The following is a 21,737-nucleotide window of genomic DNA, read 5'->3' as shown; positions in this document are numbered from 1 at the left end:
TCCACTCACCTAGGTGATAGAACTACACACCAGATTTTGTGCAAATGTTTGGAATGAAAGACGCATCTTGACGTGGGGGAGACATTGTGGTTATTCCATCTCTTCCTCCTTAGGAGGGATTGGTGACAAATTTGGATTAGAGGGGATGGGAAAGACAAAACGTAGAGACAAATTGTAAATTGTGTAAATATGGGGTAGGGGCAAGGGTAGAGTAGGTGACATGGGGGGGGGGGGGGACGAACGCTAGGGACGAGCTTTCTCAGCTCGCTCTCCCGTGCCCCTCATCTTGCATTGCCCTGTGTTTATGTGTACCCTTGCACCCTTGCCCCGCTAATCTGCCTCGTCTTCCTTCCCCACTCATGGACCATGTTATTTTGTGTCCGAGGGGAGTGTGCAGGTGTCCGCAGTTGTGCGCCCGCACCCTTGCTGCCTCCTGCCTGCACTAATGCACCATATGGACCACACGTTCTGTGGCCTGGCACCACTTATGGACCACACGTTCTGTGGCCTGGCACCTCTGCTGGGACCGACCATTGTTGCCAGCGGTATCTGGCTTGCGGACCACCGTTTTAAGTGGCATCTCTGCCCAGCAGTGGACCACCTGAGTTGGCCCTGCTGGCCACAAAAAAAAAAAAAAGCGGACGCGGTGTGTGCCCTTTTTATTAATAAAAACATCAAGCAAGAAGACAGCCAGAAACATCGGCCCAGCAGAGCAAGCGCAAGAGGAAGACATCATTTTTATTATTTTAAAATGTTTGTTTTTGTTAATTTTGGTGCTTTTTGTGCATTTTGGTGCATGTGTTTATTATGGTGCATATTGGTGCATATGGGTATGGTGTATCGGTGCAGTGCATTGCAATGGCATTTCCTCTTTTCAAAAGTTCTTCTTTTCCCACAAAAGACAGGTCCTGGGTTACAGTGTAAATAATTTGTTGTGTAATGTAAATAATGCTCCCCACCGGCTCCATGTTTAGTTTGAAGACCATTCCGTAATTCGCTTAATTGTGGGCGTGAGTCAGTTAGGTAGGATGCAACGCAGCAGGTGGGACATATTTCGTGTTAAAACTGTCGCACTCAGGGCGAGGTTAAAAGTAGAGGGTAACCACACCTAAGTGTCACATTAATTTAAAAGATAGCCATTTTGTTTCGGCTCGGGACGAGCCTGGAAAAAGGGGGGGGGGGTGCAGTGTTGCAGTTTTAGAACCCACACTTGTAAATATGACATCATTCTTGTAAATTCAACATCATTAAATGGTTAAAGGTAGCACCCCTAGTTAGTCCACAAGCAACACGTAGGCCACCATAGGACTTCAGTTATTTCATTAGTAAGGTGTTTTAGATAAGGCCGTGTTTCCAATAGTTGAATCTGCGTTGTGTCAATTAAATAAGGAGTAGGCCCCATTCCGTCCATTTTGCGACCTCCCTCTCCAAGCGAAGCCATTACGCGCCCCTACAGTCGGTGCCTCATGGCCCTCCCAATTTACTTTGGGCCTTTGTTAGCAGCGTTCGCTGCCTTAGCGCTCGCCCCAGCCGCCATAAGCCACGAGGGTAGGCCCGAGAAAGGAGGCGGAGCGCCAAGAAGAAGGTGTGGCCACGTCGTCCAGCCGTCAAAGGCGTGGCGGGTAAGCCCTCACCAGCCAACCAGGGCTGAAGGAACATCGCTGGCAGGCATGGCAGTTTGGCTCGCGGAGCGTTTCGCTGGGCGAGTTATATAAGCGTGAACGCAAAGCCCTTTCAGAGGACTCTCGCGAAGCATGTGAGTGGAAGGTTGGCATTTAACAGGACTTATTCAGCGGCGCTCTTGAGAGAGGACTTATTCAGCGGCGCTCTTGAGAAAAGACTGGTTGGAGGCGCGCTCGTTACAAGGACTGGTTGGAGGCGCGCGCGTTGTAAAAGGACTGCATGAGAGAGCTTGCCTACACAGGACTCTTAAAGGACTCGTGTGCACACGGCGCTGATCAAAGGGCCTGAAGAAGAGATATACGGCGCGCTGTTAAAGAGAACATTGGAGAGGGTGCGTTTGGCACGGGGGTGCACATATTACGTACGCCGCAGGACACCAGCTTCCCCCCGTTATATAAACTGTCCGGACGCGTTCCAATATACGCGGAGCTGCCTGCCGGGTTTTGCCGCTGGACCGGAGCCTGGACCCCATCGCCGGACCTTCCATCAACCATCTACAATCCCCGTGTGAGTGTGTATGTTTGTCCTGGGTATTAAGAGTAAGACTGTTTAAGACTGCCCTGTGTGCTGCTTCTTCCTCTTTCTATCTTGTACATTCTTTTGTTTCCTCTTCTCCTTCTTGTAAATAATTAATAAACCCATCTTTGTTCTTCCTATACTCTGGTTTCCTCTTATCTGATCGCATCCGCCCTTTCTCTCATTGGGTAAACGTGGCACGATTGGAACCGCTTATAATCGGGTTTAGTCACTTTGTTAATAGCTCGGATCGCAGATTGCTATCCGCTCGGCATTTTCCATCATATCCGTGGTTTGAGTGGGAGTTATTCCCTCGTTTCCAGCCGGCGTCAGTACTTAGGTAGTAGTGAACCCCTAGGCCTAACAAACCCTACCTAACGCCGCGCCGGGAAGGACGTTATAACCCCCAGGACTCGGGTCGGCCAGATAAAAAGACAAGGGGATTAACCCCCCCCCCCCTTGATAAGGGGAGAGCCGACGTCCGAGATCCGCAACAACATATTTGATGCAGTTCGAGTAGAATTGAGAGATTTGCCCGAGGACAAACTTTTCTCTCCGTACGTACGTTAATAAATAATGCTTTGTCTATCATGTGTTGTCTGTCATTTTGGTAAAGGTGGACAGACTCCCACAGATCGGCACAAGCGAGCAGGGCTCACCGGTTGGAGGACAGAGTGGGGTCGCCACTGAGCTAACGGTAACCACCCGAAGGGCCCAATAACTAAGGTGAGATCTTTCTCTGCTAGTAGGTGTCTTGCTGTCGCTGGGTGGCCTTGCTCCACTCTTGCCAAAAACCCAAGAGTGGGCCCGAACAAAAACAACAACACAACAACATGCATTTTAAGGCCATTTTCCCTGCTAGAGCGGGGGTTAGCCTTGCGGTCCCCATGACAATCTTCTCCATTTTGCCCTATTTTCTGCATCTCTCCTTGTTAACCCCCTTGCCCGTCCGAACAAAAAGGTAACAGTAAACTAGTAAAGGATAAAAGAAAAAGGATTATTTATTGATGAGGGTCCATGTCAGTGCTGAGGATATGTGTGATAGACAAGAGAAGAACAGAAAAATGATTCTTTGAGGACTTCTATCGATAATCACAGCAAGGGAAATAAGGCATAAGGATGGGAAATAGTGAGGGCAAAGCGGATAACTCTGTGGAGGCGGAGGTTGGATTTTGTACAGCGTGCATGTGGAAAATACATGGACCAGGAGAAATAAGGGATGTGAAAGTGTGGAATAATTGGAGAAAAAGGACAGTGCAAGGAATCCCGGTCGAAGGATTGTTCAGTAGAAAATGCATTGAAAACTTGCGTAAGGAGTTGAGGAAGAGAGCCAAGGCTAGGAACTAAAAGTAAGGTAGATTGGCAAGTATTTACCTTATAGATGGAAGAATACCTCCACAGAGATGAATCAAAATTGACTTCCGTTTCCGGTCTTGCTGGTGAGGGTTCGTTTTTTCGCAGCTCCACACGCTCTCCATCGAAATCGAAGTTAAGTAATTGTTCCCATTTGTATTTTCGTTATAACTGTATTTCTTTTATGGTGTATGTACGTATATTGTCCCGACAAAGATTTTCGGTGCAAATCTTTCATACCTGTATTGAAAATCGTGTTAATTCGTGTCGTCTTGAGGCCTTGTACAGTGTACACTGTACAACCTTGAGGCTTTATTTTTCTCTCAGCGCCTGTCGTTTGTGATCCAATAACTTTCGTTCTCTGTTTTCGCAGTCTTTCCACCCCAAAGCCTACTTCCTTATGTAAATCTCAACTCAAAAAAACAAACAAAAAAAGACATTACCTTCTCTGTGCTCATTCGTTTATTCATTCTTATTCGTTCGTTCGTTCTTCGACCACGTGTTTCTCCCCCATTTCCCCAGATAGATTGTCAAATTTCAACTCGTTATTTTATCGTCCATGCGATATTGTTTGATTATAGTTAGTTTTGGTTTGAATTTCCTGTAACTCGTAATTAATTAATCGTGTTCTGCTCCTCGTGTGTGGCCTTGTAGTTGTACCCCCGTCGGTGTTTTGTTAACTTAAGCGTGTTTTGCTTGGCTCTTGGTTTTTTCCCTTCTACCCCAAACATAATACTGTCTAACGTTCTAAATCCCCAGCCCCCCCCCCAAAAAAAACAAAAAAAAACAAAAACATTTATTTTATTTTCTCCACGTGTACTGTTGTCTCATCCTGTATTTTCTGTCCAGGTGTGCTGTTCACCCCACCCCCATTATCTCCTTGCCATCCACCGTTTGCCCTGTTCACGTGACTCGTGGTGGTCCCTCTCGGCTCTCCCCCCGTTGGTATTTTTGTGCATATAAGATTGTTCATAGTTCTGTTTAAATATTATTTAAATATGTTTAACCTTTCCCCTTCTGTGTTTTATTCAGTGGTATATTACAACACGCTGTTTTTCTTCCTATTTAAAAGGTTTTTCTCAATTTCCTCTCCAACTCATTCCACTTCAAAAAAAAGAAATTCAATATCTTATACATCTCCCTCACTACATGGTCTAAATTCACATTCATTCCATCCCTCCTCCATCGTTCTGAATCGGATTGCTAACTTGAAAATCACAACAAACCCAATTTGTTATCAATGTTCGTCTTTCATTAATCATCCACTTTCTAAACTCCCCTCTTGCCCCTCCCATCCAAATCCCCCCCTTTGCACCTACACTCCGAAACTTCCCCCTTGCCCCTCCACTCTTAAACTCCCCCCTTGCCCCTCCACTCCTGAACTCCCCCCTTGCCCTTCCCCTCCTAAACTCCCCCTTTGCCCCTCCCCTCCTAATCCCCCCCTTTGCCCCTCCACTCCTGATCTCCCCCCTTGCCCCTTCCCTCCAAAACTCCCCCCTTGCCCCTCCCCTCCTAAACTCCCCCCTCACTCCTCCCCTTCAAAACTCCCCCCCAATCCCTCCCTTTCAATTCTCCCCCCATACCATTCCTCTCCAATTCTCTCTCCTCCCCCCTCCTCCTCCAAGCTGCCTCCTCCCCACTTCGTCTCCCTTCTATCTCATACCTCCACCCCCCCAAACCTTCTACTTTCCTCTGCCCCCCCTCAAACAACCCCTCACTGTGCCGCATCCCTTCACCATCAAACCTTTCATCCTCCTCATCCTTCCCTTTCTTGGAACTCTTCTGCAACATCTGAAACACTATCAACTGCTCTCCCTACCTCCTTCTCGCATCCTTCATCTTACCCTACTCCTCCCCTCCCCTGTCCTGTACCCGATGCTCCCCCTCTCTCTTCATTAACGGTATGGACCTCAAACATCCGTGGCCTTCGCTCAAACCTGACTGATCTCTCCATACAGGTTGCTTCTGACAATCCAGACTTGATCTGCTTAACAGAGACTTTCCTCCTTCAAGATGTCTCTGATTCCTTAATATCTCTTCCTGGTTACTCCCTCCTCCGGTATGATAGACCTGAGCCTCGGCCTGGTGGTGGGGTGGCTATCTTTGTCAAAAACTCTCTTCCTCACTCTCCTTGCACTGCTCTCTTTCCTCCTCACCCGCAGGAGTACCTCTGGTTACGGCTTCCTCTCCGCTCCCACCTTTTGTTCATATGTGTTCTGTACCGTCCCCCAAACAGTGATGACTCCATCTACATTTCAATGTCTGACAACATGGACCAACTTCTATCCACTCATCCCAACTCTCTCTTCCTCATATGTGGTGACTTCAACTGTCATCATGCCACCTGGTTGGGTGTGGGTTCCTCTCTCACCAGTCATGGCACCTCAGCAAAGGACTTCTGTGACTCACTGGGATTGACACAATCTGTCAATTTCCCGACCCGGATCTCAGCCAATGGAGTATCTTCTCTTCTAGACTTGGTTATGACAAACTTCCCTGCTAATGTCTGCTGCTCTTCTTCTGCTCCAATCGGTTCTTCTGATCATGTGCTTGTCAAAGTGGACATCTCTCTGGCCATTCTCAGAGAGCCTCCTCAGCGTCGAAGAGTCTGGCATTTCACTCAGGCCGACTGGGACGGTCTTCAAGCAGCCATCAATCGTCTGGATTGGTCTCCCATCTCCACTGCCTCTGACATCAATTCTTCCTGGGAATTCTTCCAAAGCAAACTGATCTCTCTCATGCACAGATTTATCCCATCTCGCCTTCAATTGTCTTACCCTTCCTCCCGTCCATGGTACACTGAATCTTGTGGTGAGGCAGTTGCCCTGAAACAACTTGCCTTTGCCTCTTGGAAGGCTAATCCAACTGAAGGAAATCTCAGTTCCTTCCACCAAGCTCGGAACAAGTGTGTGTCTACCCTCAGGAGTGCCAGGAAGCACTATCTCTCCTCACTCAAGAATTAACTCTCAAACCTGTCTCCTTCCTCCAAATCCTGGTGGCGTCTGGTCAAATCCGTTTCTGGTGTTTGTTCCCCCTCCATCCCCTCCCTTACCTCAAATGGCCACACAGTTGACATCGCACGTGACAAAGCCGAATGCCTCAACTCTGTGTTCGCCTCGAAATCCTTAGTCCCAAACCCATCTCTCTCTGTTCCCACCTTTCCCAGTCGAACCCAACTGCTCCTGGACTCTGTGTCCTTCTCTCCTGACAAGGTGGAGGAGTTTTTGTCAAACCTCGACTCTGATTCTGCAACTGGACCAGACGGCATCAGCCCACGGGTCCTAAAATCCTGCTCCGCCGCTCTATCTCACCCTCTCTCTGTTCTTTTCACCCTATCTTTTGCTCAAGGTCATCTGCCAGCATCCTGGAAATCAGCTAACATTACCGCTTTACACAAAAAAGGTGCAAAAACAGATCCTTGCAACTACAGACCAATCAGCCTGCTCCCAATTATCAGCAAAGTCATGGAATCCATCATTGCTTCGGATATGAAATCTTTCCTCTTCTCCAATGGCTTGATCTCTGATCATCAATTTGGTTTCAGACCAGGTCACTCTACTCTGGACATGCTGCTTCTGCTGTCTCAACAATGGATGGAGGTCCTCAATGCCAAACAGGAAATCAGAGCTGTCTCCCTTGACATATCACGGGCCTTTGATATGGTCTGGCACCCAGCTCTGCTCACCAAACTCTCCTCCTATGGTATCCATGGAAATCTCCATGCATGGCTTGCGGACTTCATCTCTGGTCGTAGTCAACGTGTGGCCCTGAATGGATTTCTCTCATCTCCCCTTCCTGTTCAGGCTGGAGTTCCCCAAGGAAGTGTGCTGGGCCCTGTGCTTTTTCTGGTCTTTATCAATGATCTCTCCGACTCTCTGGAAAATCCTCTCTATCTCTTTGCTGATGACTCCACTCTCTGCCGCTCCATTCCTCTTCCCTCAGATCGGCAGTCTGCAGCCTCTTCACTCTCTGAAGACCTGGACAAAATCACAGACTGGTCAAACAAGTGGAACATGTCTTTCAATCCTGACAAATCTCACTCTCTTACTATGTCTCTCCGAAAAGATCGACTGGACAACCCTCCCATCTACTTTCTCAACAATCCTCTCCAAGAAGTTCTGTCACTCAAGGTTTTGGGTCTCACTATCTGCCATGATCTTTCTTGGGAAAACCACATTTCCAAGCTGGCCTCCAAAGCCAGTCGCCGACTGGGCATCCTCCGTCGTGCGAAGTCCTTCCTCGGCACACCTGAGCTCCTCACCACATACAAGGCTTTCATCCGCAGCTCAATGGAATACTGTTCTCCCCTATGGGCTGGTGCTCCTGCCTCACACCTGGCTCGGCTTCACGCTGTTGAATCCAAAGCTTTCAAAATCATTGGAATCTCCCGCGATGAAGCTATCTCTGAGGGCCTTTCACTCACTCACCGCAGGCAGGTAGGTGGCCTTTCTGTCTTCTACCGACTCCTCTCCGGCCTTGCTCCCCCAGCTCTCTCTGTGCTCTGTCCCCCAAATATTCCTACAGGTCGCACAAGATCTGCCAGCAACCCTCTGATGGTTAAACTGCCGAAATCTCGGCTCTCTGCTCACCTTCACTCTTTCATTCCTCTTTTCTCCCGCCTGTGGAACAAACTCCCACACTCCCTTCAATCCCTCTCCTCCCTCCAGGTCTTTAAAACAGCTGTTCACCACCATCTCTTATCTTCCCCCATCCATAACCTTGATCTTTTCTACCCCCACTAATTCACCCCAGATCCACCTTGTTTGAAATTCCAACTTCTTTCCTGGAAATCCTCGCAGTGTCCATATGTTTATACCTCTCCCACCCCCCCCCCCTCCTTCACATGCCTCCCCCCTTCACATGCCTCCCCCCCCAAAGCCCTCTCCCTCCCACAGATCTCTCGATGTCTCCATGTCTCTCGGTCCCTGCTCTCAAATGTTGTGTTTGTGTCCTTCCCCCTCTCTCCCCATCTTGTCTACCGCTCCCGATGTTATTTGTTTTATGTGTCTGTTTGTCTTTCTGTGTGATTAATGTTCGCTCTTTCACGAGCCTCGATCTTGCATACAAAAAAAAAAAAAAAAAAAAAAAAAAAAAAGGGCTGGCTTAAAGGGTAGCCCAGAAGCAGCTAAAAATACCATTGGAGAAGTGCAGAAATTACGGCCAGCATTGTCAGCGGGCTTGCCACCCGCAAAATCAAGGTTGGCAAAATCAATGGTTGCAACATCCCAGTAGATGGAGGACCGAGAGGGACAAAACAGTGGAGGAGATGCGAGCTGGTGGCCAACAGGCAGCAGGGTAAGGGGACCATTATAGATGCCCTTACATGTTCTTTGTATGCTTAGCATCTACCAAAACTTGGTCTCTTTGCGGTGTTCTGACTACACGGGTGACGTGATCTGGAACATAGTGAATCATATTATTGGCAAAAGGTTAAGGGAACCTGAGCAGGCAAAGGGATCTGGGATCTGGGATCTCTATTGGAACTGGGTTCCACAACTAGGTCGACGAGGTGGTACGTGTTTGTATTTGCATCTGAAGGTGCATATGTAGTTGCATCAAATTGTATATTAGTTTCAGTGATGTATTTTACTGTTTTAATTAATTTTAAAAATGTGTCGTGTGGCATTTGAATCTGATTATTTGTTGGGTTAAGGGCTGCATTGTGTGTCTGAATGAGGTATGTGTTTGAGGTGTGTGTGTGTGTGTGAGTGGCTGTGGGCCCGATGAGAGCGAGTGGTATTCTGGTTTAAAAAAAATATTGGTTCGAGCAGAAGCTGCCTGCCTGTCTGAATTCAGACAGGCATGGTCATGTTTGAGAAAATAAAGTGCTCGAGAGAAGCCGTTTAAAAAAAACAAGTGTTACGCCTAGGTCCCCCGTCAGTGAAGTGATGTGAGTTGACAAAGTGGAAGACGCAAGGCGGCCATCTTGGATTTTGACGTGGCGACCCAATTTTCAATAGCGTTCTCCCTTATGCATAGATACACCCACACACCAGATTAGAAGTTAGTAGTTCGTTTATTTTTCAAGATATTTCACTCACAAGGTTCAGACATATATATGGTGGCGGCCATCTTAGATTTTGAAGTGGCGACCCAATTTTCAATCGCCTTCTTCCTTTGCCTAGATACACCCACACACCAGATTAGAAGTTGGTACTTCGCTTATTTTTCAAGATATTCCGCTCACAAGGTTCAGACATACATGGCGTCAGACATACATGGCTGCGGCCATCTTGGATTTTGACGTGGCGACCCAATTTTGAATAGCCTTCTTCCTTATGCCTAGATACACCCACACACTAGATTAGAAGTTGGTACTTCGCTTATTTTTCAAGATATTCCGCTCACAAGGTTCAGACATACATGGCGTCAGACATACATGGCTGCGGCCATCTTGGATTTTGACGTGGGTTGCACCCACACACCAAATTAGAATTCGGTCCTTCGCTTACGCACGCATGCACGCACGAACGCACGTACGCACGCACGCACGGACGAAGGGGAAAACCATAGTTCCTCTTTTGCTCCGCGGTGCGACGGGGGACAAAAAGGCTTGTTGAGCCGGCGGAGAAGACGTAAACATGCAAGTTGCCACTGGCATTGTGCCCTGGGAGGGGTGAGCGCAGACAGGCATTTTGTGTTGTCCATGTTCCATGATGAATATAAATTCTGTTGCTTTCATTTGAGAACCCAGTTAGAATGTCACTGAGACGATTTGAATGAGAGATGTCAATGTTATTTTCAAAGTTTGAAGAAGAAGGCATTTTATCCCCAAAGATTTTGCATTGAAAAATAATCAGAATGGAAAAATAATTGTTGAATTTGTAGTGAAGGAACATTAGCATTGGGAAGATACGGTTGAGTGTGCGGTCTAGCTGTTTGTCCATTAGCATTCAGACAGACATGGTAGGAGACAAGCTGCGATAGATTGGATTTACTGAGTGGGTTGTGTGCCTGGGGCATGGAAGTTCATTGAAGTGCACGGTAAACATAGCAAGTGGTCATGTGGTGTTGATGGCAGATATATATATACGCGCGGCTGTCTTGGATTGTGGATATGGAGGCTCAGGGAGAAGCTGTACACAGGGATATGTCTCATCGTCAATCTGGCTATCTTGTGCACACAGAATTTTGTTGGCATTCACTTTTGGAAAATAGTTTGAGTCCTCGAAAGGCCATTCAAAAGGTTCTCCGAATACGATGCTTGAGAATATGTAAACATGTCACCAGGCTTGGTTGATTGAATCATAAAAGACTTGTAATATAATTTAGAGATCTGCTTGCCCGAGGACAAACTTTTCTCTGTCTGTACGTTAATAAATAATCCTTTGTCTATCAAGTGTTGTCTGTCATATTTGAATAAAAGTAGACACACACACCACACACCACACACCACACACACATATATTGCACCCCATAATTTTGAGGTGCAAGGCTCTATGTAAATTGGCCTTAATGGAAGTGTGTGACTGGTGGGAGAACGGTCGGGTTTACTGCATGAAATCAAGATTTGGAAAAAGCAATGAGAATAATTTGTCAGGTGGTGAAAATGATTTGATGCATTGTCGTTAACTTTGACTATGAACTGATTGATCCTCAGTGTGCAAGAACAGTCCTTCTTATGCAGCATTTCAAGCTCCAAAAAGCAATAGCACAATTTTTTAAATCATGGATCAACACTTTGCCAAGCCAGTGTTTCTTGCATGTATGCGCTTCAAAAATAGCCACAAGTTTCTCTTTGACCAACCAAACCGTCATGACGTGTTTATTTTCACACTAATTTTCAAAACAGGAAGCAAAAACTGTATGGTTAACCAGTAATGGCACAAAGTGTAGCATGTCTGTACCGAATAAGCTCCTGCATTGACATTACATCAGGTAAATAATGAACTTTGTCAATAATTAATCTGTATTGCACAATTCCAGTGAAGATGAATACTCTATGGAATCTGTTAATATATCCTAACAAGAGTCCAATGTACTCTGTTCACTTGTGCATACATTAATCTATTAATGTTTATTTAATATGTATTATATTATATTATATTATAATATATATATATTATATGATATAATATACAGTTAGACCCCACTATTCACCGAATTTTCTAGGAACATATCCCCCGCGAACAGCGGGATCTGACGGTATGTATATTATATTATATAATATTATCATCTAATATATATATATATATATATTGTTATGGATTCGTCACTTCCGTTGTTGTGGTTCTCATCCACTGTAAACATTTTTGGTTGCATGTACTACTATTGTTGTCGTTTAAGTAAAATAGAGATTACTATTTTCAAAAGGTAAAAAAAAGTTAATGTTTTAAAAGAAACCGGAACCGGACGAAGACGAAGAGGAAGAAGAAGAAAAGGAGGCGGAGCGAGTGATTCGGACAAGAAGCCGAGCTGCTTCGAGGTCTTGAGCAAACGTTGGCGAACGAGGGTCACGAGTGAACTTCGGGTTTCCCGGGAAAGGGATTCCTGCAACAGAGTTGTTATCGCTGTGACAGATCAACCTGTGTGTCAGGTTTTGCGATTGATTCCGAAGAGAATCGTTGTTTGAGGGCAGTTGCGCCTCGAGAAGAGGCCCGTTGGCCGTTTTTGTCTCGCGCCTGATTTTGCATCACTCTGGGCTCTTTGCCTCGCTTCAACCATTTCACCGCATCCAGAAGTTAAGCTGGTGTGTGGGTGCAACGTGGATTTTGAGTGGAAATTTGCGGTTCGCCGTAAAGGGAGCCGTTGAACGTCCATATCCAAAGGGGGTGATTTCCCAGTCGCCTTGAGGGCACCTTTTTGCCTATCTTTGGCAGTGTGACTGTCAACTGAACGGGATTCTGGTCTCGATACAACATTGTTCTGACGATCACTGAAGCATGGATCGACTTTGGTTTGAAGCTGGGACAGAGACATTGGGAATGTTATTTTCGCTCACTTGGAGCACAGTGAGTTATATTGTACGAAACTGATGGTACCATCATAGGAATGATATATTGATTGAACAATTGATTAATATTGTTATTGTACTGTTAATCTTGTGTGACCTGAATACAATACTTATTTGTTGGTAACAATTGGTGTGGTTTCACCATTGATCTTTGACATACAGAATAACACATCTTTCTGCCATGACTCCTCTCGGGGCTCGGAGGTACACCGTGACCGGGGTTTGGGGAGGAGCACGTAACAGAAAATATATATTATATAAGATTACATGTATACAATAATATAATATGTATATAATAATATAATATGTATATAATAATATAATTTGTATATAATAATATAATATAATATAATATAAAATAATATGGATATAATATAATATACTATAATATGTATATAATATAATATGTATATAATATAATATAACATAATATAATATGTATATAATATAATATAATATAATATAATATATGTAGATAATATCATATATATTTAATATAATATGTATATAATATAATATGGATATAATATAATATAATATAATATAAAATGTATATAATATAATATGTATATAATATAATATAATATAATATATGTATAAAATATAATACAATATAATATATGTATAAAATATAATACAATATAATGTGTATAAAATATAATATATGTATAAAATATAATATAATTTATGTATATAATATAATATAATTACACACACACACACACACACACACACACACACACACACACACACACACACACACACACACACACACACACACACACACACACACACACACACCTCGTGAAAGAGCAAAGACACAGAACAGATGAGGACACAACATAACAAAGGGAATGCAGGAGAAAAGGGAAACACCAATAGCAGGGCAGAGGGAGAAGGTAAACGGAGATGGGCAGACAAGGGATACAGGTGACGATGAGGGGTAGGGTTTAATGTACAAAGCTCCTCAATACGCTCTTAAAATTGTGAAAAAAATGGCACATCATCCATTACCTGAGTGATGAGAAGTGAAGTCATGTGTTTTAAAGTTTTCTCAATCTCGATATAGGCCTTGCATTGTTCTAGCTGGTGACAAACAAATGTGGGGAAAAAATGTATACTCACAAAAGTATTTAAAAAAAAAAAAAAAAAAACTGGTGAAAGGAGAGGCTTTTTTGTCAAAAATACATGATAGAAGAGGTGAAACCTTTTTAAAATATCAGTCTTTGTCAGGGACTACATCGACAATGTTTGTCTTTTTCTTCGATATTCGCCCAGAGGAACAAGGCAATGTTTGCTTTCAATACACCACTAGTTTGCATGTTCTTGTGGTGGCCATGCAAACAACTTCATTTTTTGCACAAAAATCATCATAGCTCATTCCACTACCCTTCTGAACATGAAAATATCATTAATTAATGATGCAGTACTCATAACTATGTCTAATATCCCATCCTAAAGTTCTTACTGTTTGCAAATAAATAATGTATAATCATGTCAGACCAACAAAATGGTGCAGTTGTGGTGCATCATGTACACTGTACAGTCACGTGAAAAAGTAAGTACACCCCATGTAAAGTTTTGATTTTTTCAACATATTTCAACATACAGCTATTTGATCTTCATTTCAACAATATTGATAGATAAAGGTGATATAATATAAAAAATATCATGAAACATTTACATTTTGTAGTCCATTGTATAATTTAAATAAACATAAATGCAAATTTCGCATGTGGAAAAAGTAAGTACACCCCTACATTTATCACTACTTAAAATACCTAAAATTAGAATCAGGTGCACCAGCTCAGGTGCAAATGATTACAACATCGTTAGAGAGGATCTTGGAGGAACCTGTCTTATTTAAACCTCAGACGTCTAGTTTGCTCTTTGTTGCTGAAGTGTGCGGCGTCACCATGCCTAGATCAAAAGAGCTCTCTGAGGCCTTCAGAAAGAAGGTTATAGATGCCTACGAGTCTGGGAAGGGATTTATAAAGATCTCCAAACAATTTGAAATCAATCATTCGACTGTCTGAAAGATCATCTACAAGTGGAGAAGATTCCAAACAACTGCCATCTTGTTCAGACCAGGCCGCCCCAGCAAGTTCAGCCCGAGAGCAGACCGCAAGATGCTGAAAGAAGTCTCTAAGAACCCCAGAATGTCATCACGGGACCGACAGGTAGCTCTTGCCACTGTTGATGTCAAAGTGCACGAGTCTACCATTAGAAAGAGGCTGCACAAATTAGATCTACATGGGAGGTGTGCCAGGAGGAAACCTTTGCTGTCCAGAAAGAACATCAGGGCATCGAGAACAAAGAACATCATCTCACCCCAAATCCACTTTTTTGAAATACCAACTTCTGTCCTGGAAGTCCTTGGTGTCCTTGTGTTTTATACTTCTCCCACCCCCCCCCCCCCACCCCTTCCGACCCCTCCTCCCCCCAAGCCCTCTCCCTCCCACACATCTCCCTGCTCTCAAATGTTATGTTTGTGTGCTTCCCCTTCTCTCCCCATCTTGTCTTCCGCTCCCTCTTTTTATATATTTTGTTTGTCTGGTTGATTTGTTTGTGAAATAAATGTTAGCTCTTTCACGAGCCTCGATTCAGTATACAAAAAAAAAAGAAAAAAAGGGCAAGACTAAAGTTTTCCAATGAACACCTCGGCAAAGACCAGCACTTCTGGAACAATGTGCTCTGGACAGATGAGTCAAAGGTAGAGCTATTTGGCCACAGTTACCAGAAGACATGTTTGGCCAAAACCAAGGACAGCATTTGACCACAAGAACCTGATACCAACTGTAAAACATGGTGGTGGAAATATTATGGTTTGGGGCAGCTTTGCTGCATCAGGGCTTGGGCAGCTCACCATCATAGAATCCACTATGAATTCTTCATTGTACCAGAGGGTTCTTGAGGATAATGTGAGGCCTTCTGTCGGAAAGTTGAACCTCAACCGAAGGTGGACCTTGCAACATGACAATGACCCCAAACATCTATCTATAATTCCAGTAATCTCTGTGTGTGTGTGTGTGTGTGTGTGTGTGTGTGTGTGTGTGTGTGTGTGTGTGTGTATGTGTGTATGTCTGTGTGTTTGTCTGTGACCGCTGTTTCTCGACGACCACGGGTCCGATATACTTGAAACTTGCCAGGTATATTGCTGGGGACCTGAGGATGTGCCTTTTCAAGGTTTCATATTAATCGGACAAGTAGTTACCGAGCTATGTCCAAAAAACGATTCAACCAATCAGAGAGCAGCGAGCTATCACGTGTGCCGAACGTGGCGAACAGACTCTGCCTCGGACGGCACATTTGAGAGCGTATTCATTTATTTCACGTTGGCAAACTATGTTGGCGTTAAACTATGTTTTAAAACTAATTAAAACTAATTTGCGATTCATCGTAACTGCGATATGCGACCTTCCGGAGCTCCTGTGAGAGCGTGCGCCATTACGGATAGTAATTCAATTAAAAACATAAAAACATTGTCCCAATTCAGTCAGAGCGAAGGGCGTTGTTTTAAGCGAAGAGCGTTTTATTTTTTCCCCTAAAATTCAGTCGCCGGACGGTGAAAGTTTTTTTTTTGGGGCAGCTACTGGCAGCCACGTACGGCCAATCACAGGACACGTTGTTGTGTCGACGTGCCGTGTTGTTTTCCCTCGCGGTTTGGTATGTTTTCCTTTTCATTTTTTTTCCTCTTCTCTTTCTACTTTTCCTTGCGATTAACTTGCAAAAAGCCAAAATGCGTTGGCGCTAATTGAATATTAACACTAAATGGCGAATAATCGTAACTGCGATATGCGAACTTCCGGACAGTGAAGACTTCACTTCCGGCCTTACGAAAGTGCCGACTTACTGTCTCGATTGTATCTTCCCACTGTCTTATTGTTAGATCTATCTATTCTATCTTATCTATACTTACCGTCTATATACTTACTGTCTATCTTATAGATAGATTGTAGATAAAGACAATGCCCCAATCGAGTCGTCATTTACGAGAACGAAGGAACGAAGCTGCACGTAGTGCACGCGCAATGGAATCTGACGAAGAACGAGCTGCTCGCCTGGCACGCGACGTTACGCGCGTGACAAGGCGTCGTGCAGCTGAAAGGGATGAAGAACGGACTGCTCGCTTGGCAGACAACACTGGACGCGTGACAAGTCGTCGTGCAGCTGAAACGGATGACGAACGGACTGCTCGCTTGGCAGACAACACTGGACGCATGACGAGGCGTCGTGCAGAAGAAACGGATGAAGAACGCGCTGCTCGCTTGACACGCGACGTTACGCGCGTGACAAGTCGTCGTGCAGAAGAAACGGATGAGGAACGGACTGCTCGCTTGGCAGACAACACTGGACGCGTGACAAGGTGTCGTGCAGAAGAAACGGATGACGAACGGACTGCTCGCTTGGCAGACAACACTGGACGCATGACAAGGCGTCGTGCAGAAGAAACGGATGAGGAACGGACTGCTCGCTTGGCAGACAACACTGGACGCGTGACAAGGTGTCGTGCAGAAGAAACGGATGAAGAACGGACTGCTCGCTTGGCAGACAACACTGAACGCGAGGCAAGGCGTCGTGCAGAAGAAACGGATGAAGAACGGACTGCTCGCTTGGCAGACAACACTGAACGCGAGGCAAGGCGTCGTGCAGAAGAAACGGATGAAGAACGGACTGCTCGCTTGGCAGACAACACTGAACGCGAGGCAAGGCGTCGTGCAGAAGAAACGGATGAAGAACGGACTGCTCGCTTGGCAGACAACACTGAACGCGAGGCAAGGCGTCGTGCAGAAGAAACGGATGCCGAACGGACTGCTCGCTTGGCAGACAACACTGGACGCATGACAAGGCGTCGTGCAGAAGAAACGGATGAAGAACGGACTGCTCGCTTGGCAGACAACACTGAACGCGAGGCAAGGCGGCGTGCAGAAGAAATCCCTCACCAGCGAGAAGACCGGCAAGTAAGGGATGCCCTGCGCCATCAGGATGTACACCGTGTGAGACTAGAGCAGGCTCACCATGACAATCGCAACCTTGCTCGATACGATGATACCGATTTCTTCCGAGAGGTACTTCATGGTGAGTACAGGCACGCGTTGAGCAGGACCTCAATATTTCAATGCACTAAATGCTCGCATTGTGCTGCTTTGGTGTGGAATGAGGAGAGAAGAGGATTTTGCTGCAACCACGGCAAGGTCGATCTTATGCATGATCCTACGAATCCAAAACCCGGTTCAATTCCATCACAACCTCCAGATGCTATTAAAAACCTTTTCCTTAACCAGGACTTTGTGAAGCACGCGAAACAGTACAACAACGCGCTGGCAATGGCAAGTATCGGTGTCCGAGAGATACGTATGCCTGGCTTCAATCCTGTAGTGCGCATACAAGGTAAGGTTTACCATTACATTGGTGCTCCTCTTGCCGATCTGGGTTGTACCCCACGCTTTGCTCAGATCTACTTTCACGATCCAGCCCATGAGCTGGATTATCGTCGTGCCCACACCTCGAACAGTGGCCTGAATGAGCAGTTTTTGCTAAGAGCACAACAGGCCATTCATGAGTGCAACCCATACGTCCAGCAATTCAAATCAGCCATTGAGTATGTGGTTCATAATGATAGCGCCAATGAACTGAATATTGTGTTAACAGGTAGCACGCGGCGCCGAGACCTTCATCATGGTACCGTCAACCTTCCCTCACCAGACAGCGATGTGGCTGTCATTGCTCCAGGGGCAATGACAACAGAGCAGTTTGGAAGGCTGGCAGTCACTGTTCACCTCAGAGGAGGAGGTTTACAGACAATAGACGCCATGCATCCAGCGTATGACCCACTATCATACATACTTCTGCTACCCTGCGGCTCTCAGGGGTACCACACTGAGTTGGCAGGGACAACGCCAACAACTTTCTACCGCTACCATCTACAAGTACGTGATCCTACTCATCACTTCAATCTACTGCTTCGTGGTAGAAGGTTGACACAGCAGTACGTATGCGACATGATGGCAAAAATTGAGTCACACCGTCTCAATTGGATTCGCTGCAACCAGAAGTCAATTAAGGCAGAAAAGTATAAGATCATCGTTGATGCGTTGAACAGTGATGCTGAGGTGCTACCTGGACGCCTCACCATTCTGCCACCGTCAATTTATGGGTCGCCACGTTGGTATGCCAAAGAGTTTCAGGATGCAATGGCTTTAGTCCAAGTCAAGGGAAAACCAGACTTTTTCCTAACATTCACCTGCAACCCAAAGTGGCCAGAAATTAAAGAATCGGTTTTTGAGGGTCAGCCACCCAATGCAAGACCTGATATCATCGCCCGGGTGTTTCATATGAAGGTGGAAGCACTCCTCGCAGACATCCTCAAGCATGACATCTTGGGGCATGTGGACGCTTACGTGATGGTGAAGGAAACGCAAAAGCATCACCTTCCCCATATACACATGCTCCTGACCGTGGTACCTCGCGACAAGCCCAGAACACCAGCAGATGTCGATCGCGTGGTCTCTGCTGAGATTCCTGACAGACTCACAAATCCGGAACTACACCGTATCGTGACATCACACATGATTCACGGCCCATGTGGGGAATGGAACATCTTGAGCCCTTGCATGGCAGACCGGAAGTGCACAAAGGACTATCCCAAAGCCCTACGCCAAACGACAAGCTTCTCTGATGACTCCTATCCCCTGTACAGAAGACGGGCAGAAGCAGCACCTGGTGATCCCATCATGAAGACAATACGAGGCGGTGCTAACGTATTAGTTAACAATGCATGGGTTGTGCCTTACAATCCATATATTGTCCTCAGGTACGATGCTCACATCAACCTTGAGATCGTCTGTGCTGTCACCTGTGTCAAGTACCTGTACAAATACCTTGAAAAGGGCCCGGACCAGTGCCTGGTCAGACTAGAGCCTCATGAGAGGATGCGAGAGGCATTACGACATGATGAAGTGGCACGCTACGAACTAGGGCGTTACATCACCGCATCTGAGGGATACTGGCGCATATACGATTTCCCCATTCAACGCAAGTACCCACCAGTCGAGATGCTGGCACTCCATCTACAGGATGAGCAGGTGATCACGTTCAATGACGAAGGTGCCGTACAGAACGTGGCAGAGTCAGGACCCCCTGCAACAACCCTCACTGCCTTTTTCGAAGCCATGAATCTCCATCCACACATGCGTCATGTTCTATATCCAGATGTATTCCAACACTTCACCTACTTGAGGAAAAGGTTTCAATTGCGGAAGAGAAGGCTGAGTTTCCAGGATAACCGTAAGGCTGATACGGTTGGGCGGCTCCCCATTATTCCCGTCAACTCACATACTGCCGAGTTGTACTATCTCCGCATGCTACTGTACCGCGTGCCTGGCCCCACATGCTTTCAGGATCTCCGTCGTGTTGGTGGTAGGGTCATGGAGACCTATCTGGCAGCCTGCATTGCATATGGCATCGTTGACAATGACCAGGAGGTGGATTCTGTTATGGAAGAGGCTGCAAATATTGCATTTGGCCCTGCAGTCCGCGAAGTATTTGCCAACATGCTCATATTCGTTCTCAGAGGCAACCACGTGCAGTTCTGGGAAAGGCACAAGTATGTGCTGTGCGAGGACTTCATGCGTGCAGCAGGTGTGAATGAACCAAATGGACGCATTGTGAGTGCAGTGCTACTAGAGCTGAGGAACAAAGTTGAGTGCCACGGCTTTTCGCTCAGTAAGACCTTTGGCCTTCCTGAGCCTGAACCAGTTCATTTCCAGTCTCGCATTCCGCGCGTCATCGAGCACGAAACAGTGCACAATATAGGAGAACTTGAGGCTCACATCGCTCAAACAGAGTGCCTTCTTAATGACGAGCAGCGCGTTGTTGTCGATAAAGTGATGCGGAGTGTGGAACACGGACATGGCTGCATGCTTGCAGTTGATGCAAGTGGTGGGACTGGGAAAACATTCACATTGTCTCATATACTCAACAAAGTGCGAGCAATGGGCAAAGTGGCTCTTGCAACTGCTGCAAGTGGTATTGCAGCTACGCTGCTGCCTAAAGGGGCCACCTTCCATAGTAGGACCAAGTGTCCTCTCATTCTCACTGATGAGTCCACTTGCAACATCAGTGAAAATGACACCACTGCAGCACTCATACGCATGACTAATCTAATGGTGGTGGATGAGGTTTCAATGATGGATCGTCGCGCATTGGAGGCAGCAGATCGAACATTCCAGTGGCTTCGGGGCTCAGAGGAACCATTTGGCGGCATCGCAATGGTTTTCAGTGGTGACTGGAGGCAGATCCTTACTGTTGTGCCACACGGTAGCCGTATTGACATAGTTGGAAGGTGCTTCAAGAGCTCATACCTGTGGAGAAAAGTGCAGATACTTCGTCTCAGAGTAAACATGAGGATCATGCAGGGTGCTGGAGAACAACAGGACGAATCTGATTTTGCAAAATTCCTGCTGGATCTGGGTGAAGGGAAGATTCCTGTCAATCCAGAAGAGGGTGAATTTGCTATTGAGCTCAGGGAACCGCTCATTCTTCCAGGTGAAAAACTTCAGGATATTGTCACTTGGGTGTACGAAGACTTGCATAACAACATTAGCAACCCCAAGTGGCTATGCGAGCGTGTTATACTATGTCCGACCAATTCCGAAGTCGATCAGGTAAATGCCTACATGACGACCATATTTCCAGGGGAGGAACATGTTTGCTGTAGCGTCGATACAGCGGAATCTGAGGGTGATCATTTGTATCCGCCTGAGTTCCTGAACACCCTCTGTCCATCTGGTATGCCGCCACATCGAATCTCTCTCAAGGTGGGTATGGTAATCATGCTGCTGCGAAACTTCGACCAGCAAAGCGGGCACTGCAATGGCTCAAGGTACATCATACTTCAGATCCTTCCAAATCTGTTGGTTGCACAATCTGTGATGGGTGTCAATTCTGGACGCACATTGCTCATTCCACGCATAACCTTGAGTCCATCTGACAACATGTTCCCGTTCACTCTGCGGCGTCGGCAGTTTCCGGTACGACCCTGCTTTGCCATGACTGTGAATAAATCCCAAGTACAGTCGCTACACCATGTTGGGATCTTCTGCACACGAGACTTCTTCAGCCATGGTCAGTTCTACGTGGCGGCCAGTAGGGTTGGCAGATCCAGCAGCCTCCGCATTCTTGCCCTGGACGAGGAAACAAAGAAGAAGCGCCGTTTCCTCAGCAACGTTGT

The 21,737-nt window shown here is 45.9% G+C and overlaps 1 protein-coding gene across 2 annotated transcripts in view; it reads right to left on the bottom strand.

The window, feature by feature from the left end:
* LOC137436149 (calcium-dependent secretion activator 1) overlaps window positions 1-21,737 on the bottom strand; it is a 156,906-nt gene that overhangs the window by 18,836 nt on the left and 116,333 nt on the right. For both annotated transcript variants that reach the window (XM_068129870.2, XM_078787109.1), the window contains exon 22: window positions 13,520-13,591. In XM_068129870.2, the coding sequence (XP_067985971.2) occupies window positions 13,520-13,591 (72 nt within the window). The remainder of the gene's footprint in view (window positions 1-13,519; window positions 13,592-21,737) is intronic.

This window comes from Myxine glutinosa, chromosome 11 (genome assembly GCF_964187855.1).
Source record: "Myxine glutinosa chromosome 11, kmMyxGlut1.1, whole genome shotgun sequence".
Lineage (NCBI taxonomy): Eukaryota > Metazoa > Chordata > Myxini > Myxiniformes > Myxinidae > Myxine > Myxine glutinosa.
Note: the sequence above shows the minus strand (reverse complement) of the source record. Positions and strands in the feature narration are given on the sequence as shown.